At 42.1% G+C, this 13,415-nt stretch overlaps 1 protein-coding gene across 2 annotated transcripts in view; it reads left to right on the forward strand.

The window, feature by feature from the left end:
- Positions 1-13,415, forward strand: part of TRPM3 (transient receptor potential cation channel subfamily M member 3) — a 502,221-nt gene that overhangs the window by 417,552 nt on the left and 71,254 nt on the right. For both annotated transcript variants that reach the window (XM_084832121.1, XM_084832122.1), the window contains exon 9: positions 10,141-10,213. In XM_084832121.1, coding sequence (XP_084688247.1) covers positions 10,141-10,213 — 73 coding nt within the window. The remainder of the gene's footprint in view (positions 1-10,140; positions 10,214-13,415) is intronic.

The following is a 13,415-nucleotide window of genomic DNA, read 5'->3' on the forward strand; positions in this document are numbered from 1 at the left end:
CAGTAGCTAACATGAACAATTCCAATTCTGGACCAAAACTGTTTTTGCTCTGAATTCTTGTTGCCTCTCTAAGGTGTAGCATTTAATCGGTAATAAAAGATGTGCCAAAAGGGCTCATACATCACCTGCAGTTCCCTAAGACTTTATCTTCTCTACAAGGAGTAGTGCTGCTTGATTACCATTGCTTCCACAGCTTATCTTGCATCTTTAGATTTCTGTGGGTTTTTTGACAGCAGCCTCCATCAATTTTTGTCATAAAGACTGAATTTGCTCCTTTACCTCTGGGTATGCCCTTTTGAGACAGATATAATAAAATGCGTTTCGGTGTAGTTGTATGCCTGCTGCTGATACATTATCACTCTTCATGCTTTCAAGAAGACAGCAGAATGTAATTCATCTTTTCCCCCTTTATGTTCAACCAGCAAAATGTTGGAAGAAAATATAGACACATTTTAAAGACCAGAAGAAGCAACAGCTGTGCTGCAATGTTAGGGCAGCAAAGCCTTAGGATCCCATCTGAAGCAGAACACCTGGACAATGGGAAAGAGCTGGAATATTTTGTTTTGTACACACCTCTTGGGGACAGTACAACAGGTTCTAGCAGAACCCACAGCCAGGTTTGTCACAGGGGAATATTTATTGACTCATCTGCTGGAGACAAAATAGAATTACTTTCTGCCATTTATATTCTAGAGTAGGCACCAGGGCCTTGACAGAGATCAAGACCCTAGTGGGGGCAGTGGAGGATGGCGGCTCCAATGTCAGTGGGGCAGAGAATCCATTCCAGGTTTCAGAACTCTAAAGGAGCTATACAAGGTGTAGAGCTTTAACTCTCGCTCCTACTATGGGCTCAGTCTGGATCAGGTGCCCTGCACCTACTCAAGAGTAAAAATGAAAGAAAGATAGTTAGATGCACCCCATCTCATCTGATCTCATAAGCTAAGCAGGGTCAGCCCTGGTTAGTACTTGGATGGAGACTGCCTGGGAATCAGGCTTCCTGCAATGAGCAGGGGGTTGGACTCGATGGTCTTGTAGGCCCCTTCCAACCCTATGATTCTATGTAGCTAGCAGCTACAGTGTCTGTTTTGACCCTTTAAGCTTGTCTTCTTCCCAAACCTTGGAGTGGGAAACAGTATTCTCATATCTAAATTGTCCTCACAAAGCCCTATTAGGTAGGTTTCGAATAGTCCCACAGATACAGAACTGGGGCTAAACTTTTTCTTAAGGCCACCCTGTGGACTCTACCCATTGAGCCTATTTCTGTTCTGAATCCAGTTGCAATACTCTACCCAAAGGTGAAAATAAATTTTGATTCAGGGTGTTTTTACATGAGGCATTTATCTGCGCTCGTTCACTCATGGAAGTTCGCAAGTCCTTTTCATGACATCATCAACCTCCGGTGCCTGTCTCATTATTTTTTGGTTTATTTTGCCATTTTAAAAACTGCCAAAAAATGCAGTAACAAACAGACAAATACTGTCAAAAGTGCATCAAAGAGGTGGTGTAATTCAAGAAATCGCACGATATTTTAGAAATCTTGCAGCCCCATCTACTGACTAAATAAATGAAACATATGGAACATGCCCATACAGGGACCTGGAAAAACAAGGGGAGGGGGCAAGTGCATGTATTATGTCCATTGTACACCCACAAACACTCCAGAAGATGAAGCTCCTGTAAGTTTGTGGGATTTTTCCTTAACATAGAGAAGCTCGTAGTCAGAAAGTATCTCTCGTCCTGCCCCATGCTTTATTGGTTATAACTTAACAGGAAATAAATGCATTCATTCCCAAGGCTATATATCACTCATAATGTTACTCTGCAAGTGGGGAGCTTGCAGGAGAGAACCGGAAGGCAGGAGAAAGTGCATAAACCTTCACTGCCTCCTACAGATTCTCCCTTGCAAATGGCCATTTTGAATTGTGTACTTTTTCCCTAGCCAGGAGAGAACTGGTATGCATTGGGAGGGGGGGGGTATTCCCCTTCCACCCACCAATCCTCTCTACCTCACATTCTGTTCTCAGAAAACATGGGTTTGGGAACAGACATTCCCCCAAAATACATCCATTTCTGTCTGCCCATTACCATCTTTGAGCTGTAAATGTAAACACAAGCTGATTTTTTCCACTCAGTAGTTACATGGGGAAATTGTGTTCTGAAAGTGCCCTTATGTGACAAGATCACCAAGTTGCCACATCTATAAAACCACTAAGCTGTGTATGTCACTGTGTGGTAATGATTCCATTTTACAAATGTTAATATGAATCAGGCTTTAATCAGTTCAGATTTCTGAATGTTGTGGCTGCCATTTGATTCTGCTCCCCAGATTTACTCTAGTTTATGATTTTCACAGCTTGTGCTCCTCCAAATAAATTCTTAATTTGAAGACTGTATGGAGACAAAAACTGCCAATGCACAAGTGTGTGCATTTGAGTTGTTCTTGGAAAATTCAACACATTTACTACGTTTACTGTACGTCTTTCCCACACAAAAGTGAATCATTTTCTGATTGCTTAATAAAAATGCTTTTGGATTGGCTTGCCCTTGAGGATTTTGGAGGCAGCATTTCAGAGAGTTGACCAACAGGTAACATCAGAGATGGGGGGAGGGGGGGAGAGCACACAGTGAAGGCTGCAATCCAGTACAAACCTACTTAGAAATAAGCCCCTTTAAACTCAGCTTGCTTAAGAAACCGATCTTCACCATTTTACTGTAGCTTCAATAAATACACACACACAAAAGAAAGTATTTTTAAAAGAGTAGGTAATTATTTCTCTGTGTGTTTCACTCACCCTCTAATGCTTGGAAGAATGACATTAACACTGAAAGTGGGAATTAGCAGAGACGGAATAAAAAATCCCTCTAATTTAATCCCCTATAATGCAAATAGCTCCATATGTATCAAACCAAATGTGCCAGACATCCTCTTTCTTTCCTCTGTTTTGCTAAGTTCTGATAGGCAACCATTTGAACTTTTACAAGGACAACTAAGACACTTGCTTCTTGTATTGGATGGACTTGTGTGTACTTCAGTAATATTTTTCAGGGGAGAAAGAACAGCTTGTTGTTTGGTTCTGTGAGCATGTGGCAACTAACTGAGCAGCTGGGCCATGCTTCTGTTTTACGTGTATTTCATGCAAACATTTTCTCCTGGTCTCCAAATAAAAGTGTGTGTGTGTGTGTGTGTGTGTGTGAGAGAGAGAGAGAGAGAGAGAGAGAGCACCTTGGGCCAATCTACATTGCACCCGCCATTGCAATGAATTTGGTATCCCGTTGGGTTAAACACTCCCGCATTAAAACGTGATTATTCACACTCACCTATTTTCCCTGTTGCAGTGCTTCATCGAATGCGTGAGCTCGGTTCACACTCGAGCGCTGTGCTGTTTTCCTGCTGTTTTCCTGTGCGCGCTTGTCTGATCTCGGATGCTAAGCGGGGTCAGCCCTGGTCAGTAGTTGGATGGGCGACTGCCTGGGAATCAGGCTTCCTGCACTGAGCAAGGGGTTGTTCTATCCCTTCAAATGAGACTAAGTTTTACCCCTCCTATCCCCCGCTTCTTTTTTTTTTTTTTTAATTAAGGCGTTATCCTCACAGAATCGGGGCTTCTCTGCAATTTTTTTTTCTAATTCAGGCATGATCTTCGAAGATTTGAGGTTTGAAGCTTCACAACTTCGAATCTTCGAAGATCATGCCTGAATTAGGAAAAAAAAACAATGCAGAAAAGCCCCGATTCTGCGAGGATAACGCCTTAATTAAAAAACAAAAAACAAAAACCAGGAGCGGGGGATAGGAGGGGGTAAAACTTAGTCTCATTTGAAGGGATAGAATAACCCCCTGCTCAGTACAGGAAGCCTGATTCCCAGGCAGTCGGCCATCCAACTACTGACTGGGGCCGACCCCGCTTAGCTCCCGAGATCAGACAAGCACGCGCACATCCAGCCCTTTGCTTGTTGCTGAGGAAACGGGGACTGCTGAGGAAGCTATGCTATCAGTAGCCGGAAGAAGACATGGGGCCATTGAGGGCTGTGATTGGACAGGAGGGAAATACAAACACCGCCATATATGGACAGGTGGGGGAGGGGACTACGACCAGATATGGTAGCGAGACGGAAAATCAGAGCACATTAAGGGGAAATACCGGGATATTAGGGTATTGAAAGTGGGAGCACGGAAGTGGGAAATTCTGGTTCCAATTCGAGGCGGGCACTGCGTAGTGTGAAAGGCGGGCGGTGAAACCTTATTGGAAGCGAAAAAAGGCGGTAAGTGTAGATCCAGCCCTTATCTCAAGAGCAATTACTGTTCAACTATAGCAAAAACAAAGTGTCCTATGTATTATCTTGTGTCAAGAATGAGTAATGGGTGGTGTCAGGATCAGTTCGGATATGCTTTTATGGTTGCTTCATATGGTTCAGCAACAGATTGTAGTTGCTGTCATGATCTGTTCTCATGCTTTAAAATGCTTAACTCACAATTAAAGACTGATTGGCGGAATGTAATAAAGACTGTCAGCTATAAAGAAGTGTAGAATGTAATCATATTTTAATCCTCTATTTTGGAGTATTCTTGCGAGCAACAAAGTATGAACAATTAGAAAACTTCCCCCCTAACTGTGCTGCCACTCCATGGGTCGATCTCCATTGCGCTTGCCATCACAATGAATTTGGAGTCCTGTCGGGTTAACCGCTCTCGCATTAAAACGTGCTTATCCACACTCACCCATTTTCCCCATTGTGGTGCTTCATCGAATGCGCAAACTCGGCTCACACTCAAGTGCTGTGCTGTTTTCCTGCTCTTAAAGGCGGAGGCTCTCATTGGAGGATCAGAAACTCTGCTGATTCCATGCCCACCACGCTCACAGCTCTCGAGGGCCCCATGTCGTCTTCTGGCTACTGATCGCATAGCTTCCTCAGCGTGCAATGTTTCCTCAACAACAAGCAAAGGGCCGGATGTGCGTGCGCTTGTCTGATCTCGGAAGCTAAGCAGGGTCGGTAGTTGGATGGACGACCGCCTGGGAATCAGGCTTCCTGCATTGAGCAGGGGATTGTTCTATCCCTTCAAATGAGACTAGGTTTTACCCCCTTCTATTCCCTGCTTCAGCTGTTTGTTTGTTTTAATTAAGGCGTTATCTTCAAAGAATCATGGCTTCGCCACGATTTTTTTTTTTTTCTAATTCAGGCATGATCTTCAAAGATTCGAAAAATCACAGAGAAGCCACGATTCTTTGAAGATAACGCCCTAATTAAAAAAAAAAACACAGCCAAAGCAGGGGATAGAAGGGGGTAAAACTTAGTCTCATTTGAAGGGATAGAACAACCCCCTGCTCAATGCAGGAAGCCTGATTCCCAGGTGGTCGCCCATCTAACTACTGACCGGGGCCGACCCTGCTTAGCTTCTGAGATCAGACAAGTGCGCGCACATCCAGCCCTTTGCTTGTTGCTGAGGAAACAGGGGCTGCTGAGGAAGCTATGCGATCAGCAGCCAGAAGATGACATGGGGCTGTTGAGAGCTGTGATTGGACAGGAGGGAAATACAATATGGACAGGCAGGGGAGGGGACTACAACCAGATATGGTAGTGAAGGCGGAAAATCAGAGCACATTAAGGGGAAATACCAGGATATCAGGGTATTGAAAGCGGGAGCACAGAAATGGGAAATTCCAGTTCCAATTCAAGGTGGGTACTGTGTAGTGTGGAAGACAGTGGTGAAACCTCATTGGAAGTGAAAAAAATCCGTAAGTGTAGATCGGCCCCATGTCTTGGAACCACAGAAGGCTGCTTATATAATATGGTTTGCTGTTCCACTGGACCCCCTGAAAAACCTCTTTGGAGAGTTGGAGAAATTCTCAGGAAAGGCCTTAGATGTGGTTCAGGAGGCTGTGGGGGGGCGCTGTGAGGCGGATCTGTAAACATTGGCCAGAGAGACCTTGGGATTCTTCACATGGAGCTTTTATTCTGCTATTGAGATTGCTCACTCACGGATGTTTGCGGGTCCTTTTCATGATGTTGTCTAATTCTGGGGCACAGCCAGAGGTATTTCCTGGTTATTCCATTTTTAAAAGATCCGGAAGTAATGAAGTATCAAATTAAGTTGGATAGTTGCGCTATTAAAACAGCCACTAGATGGCGATGTTTCATTGAGTTCTTTGGAACCTTGAAAATTAAAAACACCCCCTCTCAGCAATCACACAGTCGCCATCTGGGAGCCTGCTGTAAACACGGAAGGGCTCCGCAACAGGAAGACTGCAGGATTTTTCTTTAATGTAAAGGCAGCCCTTGTGTGAGTGGCTTTTTAGGGGTCACAGGCTGCCCAGATGCAGGCTGCAATGGGGAGGAGGGGATGGGAAAGACTATTGCACAAGTTGACTTACCCTGGTGTAACTGTGGATCTTCTAACCTGATATATTATATACAATTAAAAAGTCGGTCATACTGTGATGTTTCAGTTTCTTCCCCCGCCCCGTCCGGTGTGTGAGTGTTTGAGGATCTCATTAAAATGGCATTGGGACCAGTTAGAGCATAACTAAAATAAATGGGTGGAATGAAAGACTGCTCATCCAAGGTATTTAGGAATCTAACATGGTGAAAATTATAAATGAAACTCAACCATATAAAGAAGCTTTCCCTAATCTGGTGACCGCCAGATGTTTTAGACTACAATTCTCAGCATTCCTGACTATTGACCATGCTGGCTGGGGTTGATGGGAGTTAAAGTCTAAAGGAACTGGAGGGCACCAGGTTCAGGAAGGCTGCTATGAAGAGTAGCCCCCTACAAGATTCCTGATTCCTTTGGGGCCCTTAGGAGGTGCCAAAGTAAACTACTGAATGTGTTTTTTTCTGAGGAGATGTTGAAGGAGAGTGGGAGATTTGAGAGAGAAAAGAGACAGATGGTCAAACTACACGATGCTAAATTCATCATCAGGAAACATGTCAGGATTTTTTTTTAATGTAGTAATAGGCACAGGAGAGTTCATTGGGACTGCAATGCAAGGAAGAGAGCAGATTTAACCTTCCCCTCCCCAGCCACAATCCCAGTGAAAATCTCCCCTCCATGGCACACCGGTGTTGGCCTTGGGAAAAAAAGATCTCATTGGTGCCAGTGGATGTCTCCCCTCCCTGCCGCTGCCATCTCCTCCTCCAAGGCTAATAGCACCACAGGGGAGAATTTTCCTTGGAATCGTGGCTGGGGAGAGAAGACTTCCCCTCCCTACATGCTGTTGCACCGATTCCCCCCCACGCACAGACACACGCACTATTTTTTAAAAATCTAATTTGTTTCCAGGTGATACATTTAGTGCCACCTATAGTTTTGCGCTGAAGTAGACGACAGAGATAGGGGTTTTTTTACCCTTAGACAGTGTTGATCCAACAGCAATGCTACAACCAGGAATAGTGACAGAGGCCTACATTTGCATTCCAGCCCAGTACAATGTAACAGCAGACCTGGGAGACTTTCATCACTCATCTGTGTATAACTGATTTATTGGACTCCCTCCCTTTCTGTTTTTATTGAATTTAGAGATACACTTGAAATGGCAGGTTTGTCTTGCTTCCTCCCTTCTTTTCCCCTCCTTGTTTAAGAAATCTAGTCTTATAAAAAGAATTATTACATTAAGGGCGCAATCCTATTCAGATAGGTGGCCCCCTCCGAAATTGGAGGCGACCGCCTATCCAATGCAGGGCAGGAGAAGCATGGAGGGGATTGTTCCCTCCGCGCTCCTCCTGCCCTGCATTTTCGGCTAGACAGCTGATTGCAGCTGTCTAGCCACAGGGGGATGGAGCGGCGGAGGAGGCTGCTGTATGACACATAGGATGTGTCATACAGGCATTTCCGCCCTCCCCGCCCTGGACGCCACCACCACCCCGAACGCCCATTTTCAGCTGCTCCGTGCTCCTCTTGCAAGCATGGGGCTGTTCAGCGCTGCCTCCGAGGCAGTGCAGAAGTGGGCGGAGGTCGGTTCCCAGAAAACCAGATATCCTATGGCTGCCACTGTCTAGCAGCCATAGGATTGCTCCCTCCATTGCCCACTGGTTTTTTTCCTTACAAATATTCAGGAAATATCAAGGCTGGTGGGCTGGAGGCTTCACACTGTTTTGGGACCCTCTTTGATCCCACTGAAGTTTTACCCAGGCCTTGTTCCCCCTCGCCCCCACAGTCAGTTGCTGGTGGGATTCTACAATGCCAATATTTAAGTAAAGATAAAAGTCTTAACTATTTAGTACTTTTTAAATTCATATTTCCCAGTGGTTTCCAGTTTAAAGAAGTGGTGCATGAGTAAAATAGCCAGACGTCTGTTAGACCTTGTGGGAATTAACACTGACAATTGTTATAGACACCAGATATAATTCCTGTGTAGCTGTACCCTTGTACTATAATACAAATTCAATTTTCACATTTAGTTTGAATCCTTTTCAAATACATCTCATTAAAAAAAATGAAAAAAGAAAAAGTATGTGTCAGTTGGAGATCTATATGATCCCAATATCTGACTAGTAACATACGTTTTACAAGTGTAGAAGTGTTGTTTTCCTGTGAAGGAATGTCCAATTGTCTATGATAAAAGATTTGGGAAACAAGGTTATCCATTTTCCCTCACTGCATATATGCTGCAGTGAATGTCCACAGTTTGGTGAATATTGACATTTATATCTGAATGTTGACACTCTCATGGAGCCCTCTGTATATAGAACATCAGTCCCTTCAAATTGTGCTCTCAGTCACGTTTTGTTAATATCTAAAACTCAGAGATACAAAGGGCTAGGCAACCTGGTACCTTCCCAAGGGTTTGGACTACAATTCCCTTCAGCTTGAGCCAGCATTGCCAGTGGTCAGGGATTATGGGAGTTGTCGTTCAAAACATATCATGTTTTGAAAGCATCATGTTGCCTACCCCTGCAGTGGTGAATTCTGGCAGCCTTTATTTCTGCATATCTGTTTTGGGCCCTTTGCAACATTCATCTCAGATTGTCAGCTTGCACATATAAAAGGTGACACACCCCTGGTTCTGCTGTCCGTAATTCATTTTTGTACTCTATTAATGCATTTTATGTCCTTTTTTCCTTTTCAGTTATAGTATGGTATAGATTTCATACCCTTAACCCCTATTGCAAAAATAAAGGTTTTTGGTTTTGCTTTATTTTTAACAGAACAACAATATGTTTTATAATGAAACTTGCCTGCTCAAAGATCTTATCTTTTTAGATGCAGCCTGTGCATAATATGTCTGTCATCACTGAGTTCTGCATATCCAAAAGGCCGAACAATACATATCTGTTTCAGGCATTCACAAAAATTTCCCTAGCTCAAAAAAGCCATTGATAAAGAATATAGGGTTTGTTTTTAGAGGCCATTACTTTTGTTTGTGTATCTAGAAAATCATGTTAAGCTGTTGTACTTCCTTGGTGGCACAGCAGAAAATAATATCAGCCCGGTTCCCATGGAAACACTGTTGATCCTACGTTAACAGGCTTAATCCTAGGTATCTGCTACCCGCTACAGAAATGGATACTGGCATATAATCTCCATATTTCACTCCTCTGGCCAACTAGATAATTATCCTGGGTTTGCAGGGTTACCAGCCTCTGAATAAAAGATTGGTGCTGTGGCTTTAACTGTGGCAGAGTTAAGAGATATTTGGCCTATATTAATTTATGCGATAATGTCAGAAGAACATTTACCTGGTAATTTTTCCCCCTGGTCTTTCAATACCATGCAGTTATATGTTTTAGCCATCTTATCTGTTAGAGTTTTAGTTTAGTTTTTTATTCAAGTTTTGAAATAAAACATTAAAAAGATGCTTTTACTGAAAACATCCACCGTTAGAGTGTCACCACATTGGAATGGATAGACAGTGGTGCTGAATTATCTCAGTTCCACACAGCCAACAATTGATTTAAATCATGATGATATTTTCACAGCCCTATTCATGGTTTTCTGCAACCCAATGCACTGTTTCTAATTGTTGCCAAGGAGAGGAATCTCTGTTAATTGTGCACAACACTATAGTTTGTATACCTTCCATATAGAATTTCTGGTTCAGTTCTGAAGCTTCAAGACTGCTTTGGTTCTATTGCAGAGTGCTATGCACTATCTTCCCTTTCTTGCTGAATAATACCACTTTTTTTCTTTTCTTTTTTGCACTTCAGATTACAGTGTTTCGCATGGGATCAGAAGGACACCAGGACATTGATCTGGCCATCTTGACAGCCTTGCTAAAAGGTAATAAAGGTTTCTTTACAGCTACCCCATGATAATTTCTCTGTCTCTCACATATATTGCAGTCCTGCATTTATCATTTCTGTGCCATACAGTGACTGAGTTCACATGATCAGGGATGGAAAATAAGCAACACGTGTGCAGTTGCGTGTTGTCTAATTACCATAATTACCATTGCCAGGTGATGCTTGTTGTGATGTCCAAACCCAGCGGGGGTGGTTTACAAACCAGCCCAGACCCATGGCTTGTTCTAGTGATGGGTAGCTCGCAACCAGCACAAGCGGGTTCCACCCCTCTTGCAACCAGCACGCCACAATGGCTTATTTTCCCCCTCCAATCATGTGAACCCGCCCAATATCCTGGTGGCAAATTTTAATTATCAAATAGTCATGAGAGAGTTAATGCTCTTCTAAATTCTCCATTGTCACAAGCTTCTTTTCCTTCACAGAGAATAAGGAGTGAGAATACGATAAGGGTTGAGTATCTCTGTTTGAAAACCAAACTATTCATCAAAGTATACTATATAGTTCCTGTTTTCAAGCTTCGGTCTTTGTCCTCTTTTATCCACAGTACAGTTTGTGTCAGATGAAAACATAAATGAACAAGAATATAACTATTCAGATTCTGAGAGACTTATGAGATGTTACTTAAAATGTTGGCTTCTTTTTTCTGCAGACCACATTGTTCTATGACTTCATATGTGTGCATTGATTTTAAGAACTCCTTTTAAAAAAAATGTTTCCCCATCTTTGTTGGCCAAACATTTGTAAGAATATCAAGAAATAGTAGTGGACTTGATCCCATTTTCTGCACACACATTGCAAAGCTATACAAGTTGGAAAGGATGGATTGCGCCCATAGTTTTCCTATCAAATGTATCGAATATACAGTCTGCAACAGCCACTCCACTGTCTCTTCTGTTGTGTTGTCAAAATACTTAGGGCAGTATCCAGCACCCACAGCTAATGTAAATTATGTTGCGCTGGTGTAAACTACTCTAGCACAGCACCAATAGCGTTAGCTAGTGTGCCAGTTTCCTTGAGAAATCAGCACACCAGCTAATGCTATAGGTGCTATGCTAGAATAGTTTATGCTAGCGCAACATAATTTACATTAATGGTTATGCCCTGTAGGATGCTGCCCTTATATTCCATAAAATTGTGGCTTATATTTGTGCTTAAAAATGTGTTGGTTAGCTCACAACTACCAGCTAAGGACCTGAGTTGGTACTTCTTTTGCAGTTGTTCTTACTATATGATAATGTTTCTGGAAAACCTTTTAAGTCTATGTAGCATTAACATTTGGATATTTGTGTATAATCAGCAATATATGAAAGGGGGCAAATTCTATCTATCTATCTATCTATCTATCTATCTCCCACTTCCAAATCAGTTCAGTATTCAAATTTTGAATGTAACTATATTGCACTATGTTAGTGAAAGATTTGCATTCTGTAGCTATTGATTTGACTCAGTAGGTTACAGATAATTAAATTCATTTCAGATGTATAAAGAATACATTCAGAATTGAGATCCCTACATACCTTCCATAACATCGTTCAACACCAACCCTTATATTTTTATCCTTACATACAAAGTACAGTTTTTTCATGTAACAAACATGGGGAACAGATCATGTATTCTATTATCTGCCAGTTCACAATGTTCTTTTACTATAGCAAGGCTTGTTGAAATGACTACCAAACTTCTAAACTGCTTCTCCTTGTTCCAATAAATGGAAAAGCCTTCACTCTCTTAAAATACTTCATAATTTCCATCAACAATATATTTTATTATCTCAAAAAGTGGCTTATTTTCTAGGTGTAACATTGCTACCTTTGTGCATTGCTGATCTCATTCTGCTGAAGCATACTGAGAAACAATATTAATTATTTTCTCAAGACATCAGAAACTGTTCTTTAAACTGAACTTACCTTCAGCTATTTAGCCCCTCCAGAATGGCTCACTTCTAGCTATGAAATTACTAGAAGAGAAATAACTATATTCTAATTCTTATTTTGAGAGAGTTCTCTTTCGTCAGAAGAGCCAGCTCACACGGAAAAAAATTTGTGAGTGTGATCTTGCCTGTTCCAGCCCTAGGTTATTTAAACAGCCACTAAAAAAAGGTAGCATATTTAAAATAATAATTTCAGTGCTATATTGTTTTACCCTGAAAAGGTCGAGAAACCTCAGATCAGATTATCAGTTTTCATTGTGTAGACTTCATGACAGCACATGGTTGATACTGCTGTGAGTCAGACAGTTCTGTTGTGCAAAGCAGCTCTCCCTGGTTGTCCATGGACAGTTTGCTGTTCAAAATATCCAAAATGTAAGTCAAACCCACTTGCTAGGGTTTGGACTGAAACCATTGTTGTCTGGCCTTAGGGAGTGTATGTGCAAGGACCATTAGAAAGCCCCTGTTTGGGATTTGGAATTAGGGGCTCTGGACTGAAATTACTGCCAACCTGGTACCGCCCATGTGCTTGGTTTTGAGCCCTATAATATTTTCTCAGCCCTATGAAGGCTGCTCTGAAGTACCAACTGTTTGAGCAATGGGAAGTGAGAAAAGCCATAGTTCCTTCTGTTGTTTCAGGCATTCCATTGGTGTATTGAAAATAGGCATTCACAAGACAGTGTGGCAAGTAATCTTCTAGCTGCAGTATACAGCTATTTTATTTTTCCTGTCTTTTAAAGCAGAGGCAGAAAGAGCAAGAGACTTTGTGCAGTTGTAGATCATCTTTTGTAGATAATAATATGTGACAAGAAAGCTAATAGCAATCCACTGTGATTTGTACTACAAATGCCTGAATCTGGTATCTCTTGCATTCAACCAACAGATGGACTTTCATGTTGTTGTTTTTGCTGCTGTGCGTTTCTTGTAGGCCAAAATCAGCCTAATCAGGCTGAAGTTGGGTGGGTGAGTGGGGATGGAGGACTGATTAACATTTTCCCCTCTGTTCATCACCCTCCCAAACCACTTTTTCGCCTGTATCTTTCCTCTGAAGGTTAAAAAAAACAACAGCTTAGAGAGTATTTTTAGCTGAAAATGATCAGATGGGAAAGGGTTTTATTTATTTATTTACTGCATTTTCATCCTGCTGTTCAGACAATTATTGTTTCCCAATTGTTTCACATCAATTAGAGAGAGAGAGAGAGAGAGAGAGGCCCTGCCATCAAGCTTACAAACTAAAATGACTAGACACACA

The sequence above is a fragment of the Heloderma suspectum genome, chromosome 2, assembly GCF_057233095.1.
Source record: "Heloderma suspectum isolate Gila_16-S chromosome 2, 16-S_ref, whole genome shotgun sequence".
Classification (NCBI taxonomy): Eukaryota; Metazoa; Chordata; class Lepidosauria; order Squamata; family Helodermatidae; genus Heloderma; species Heloderma suspectum.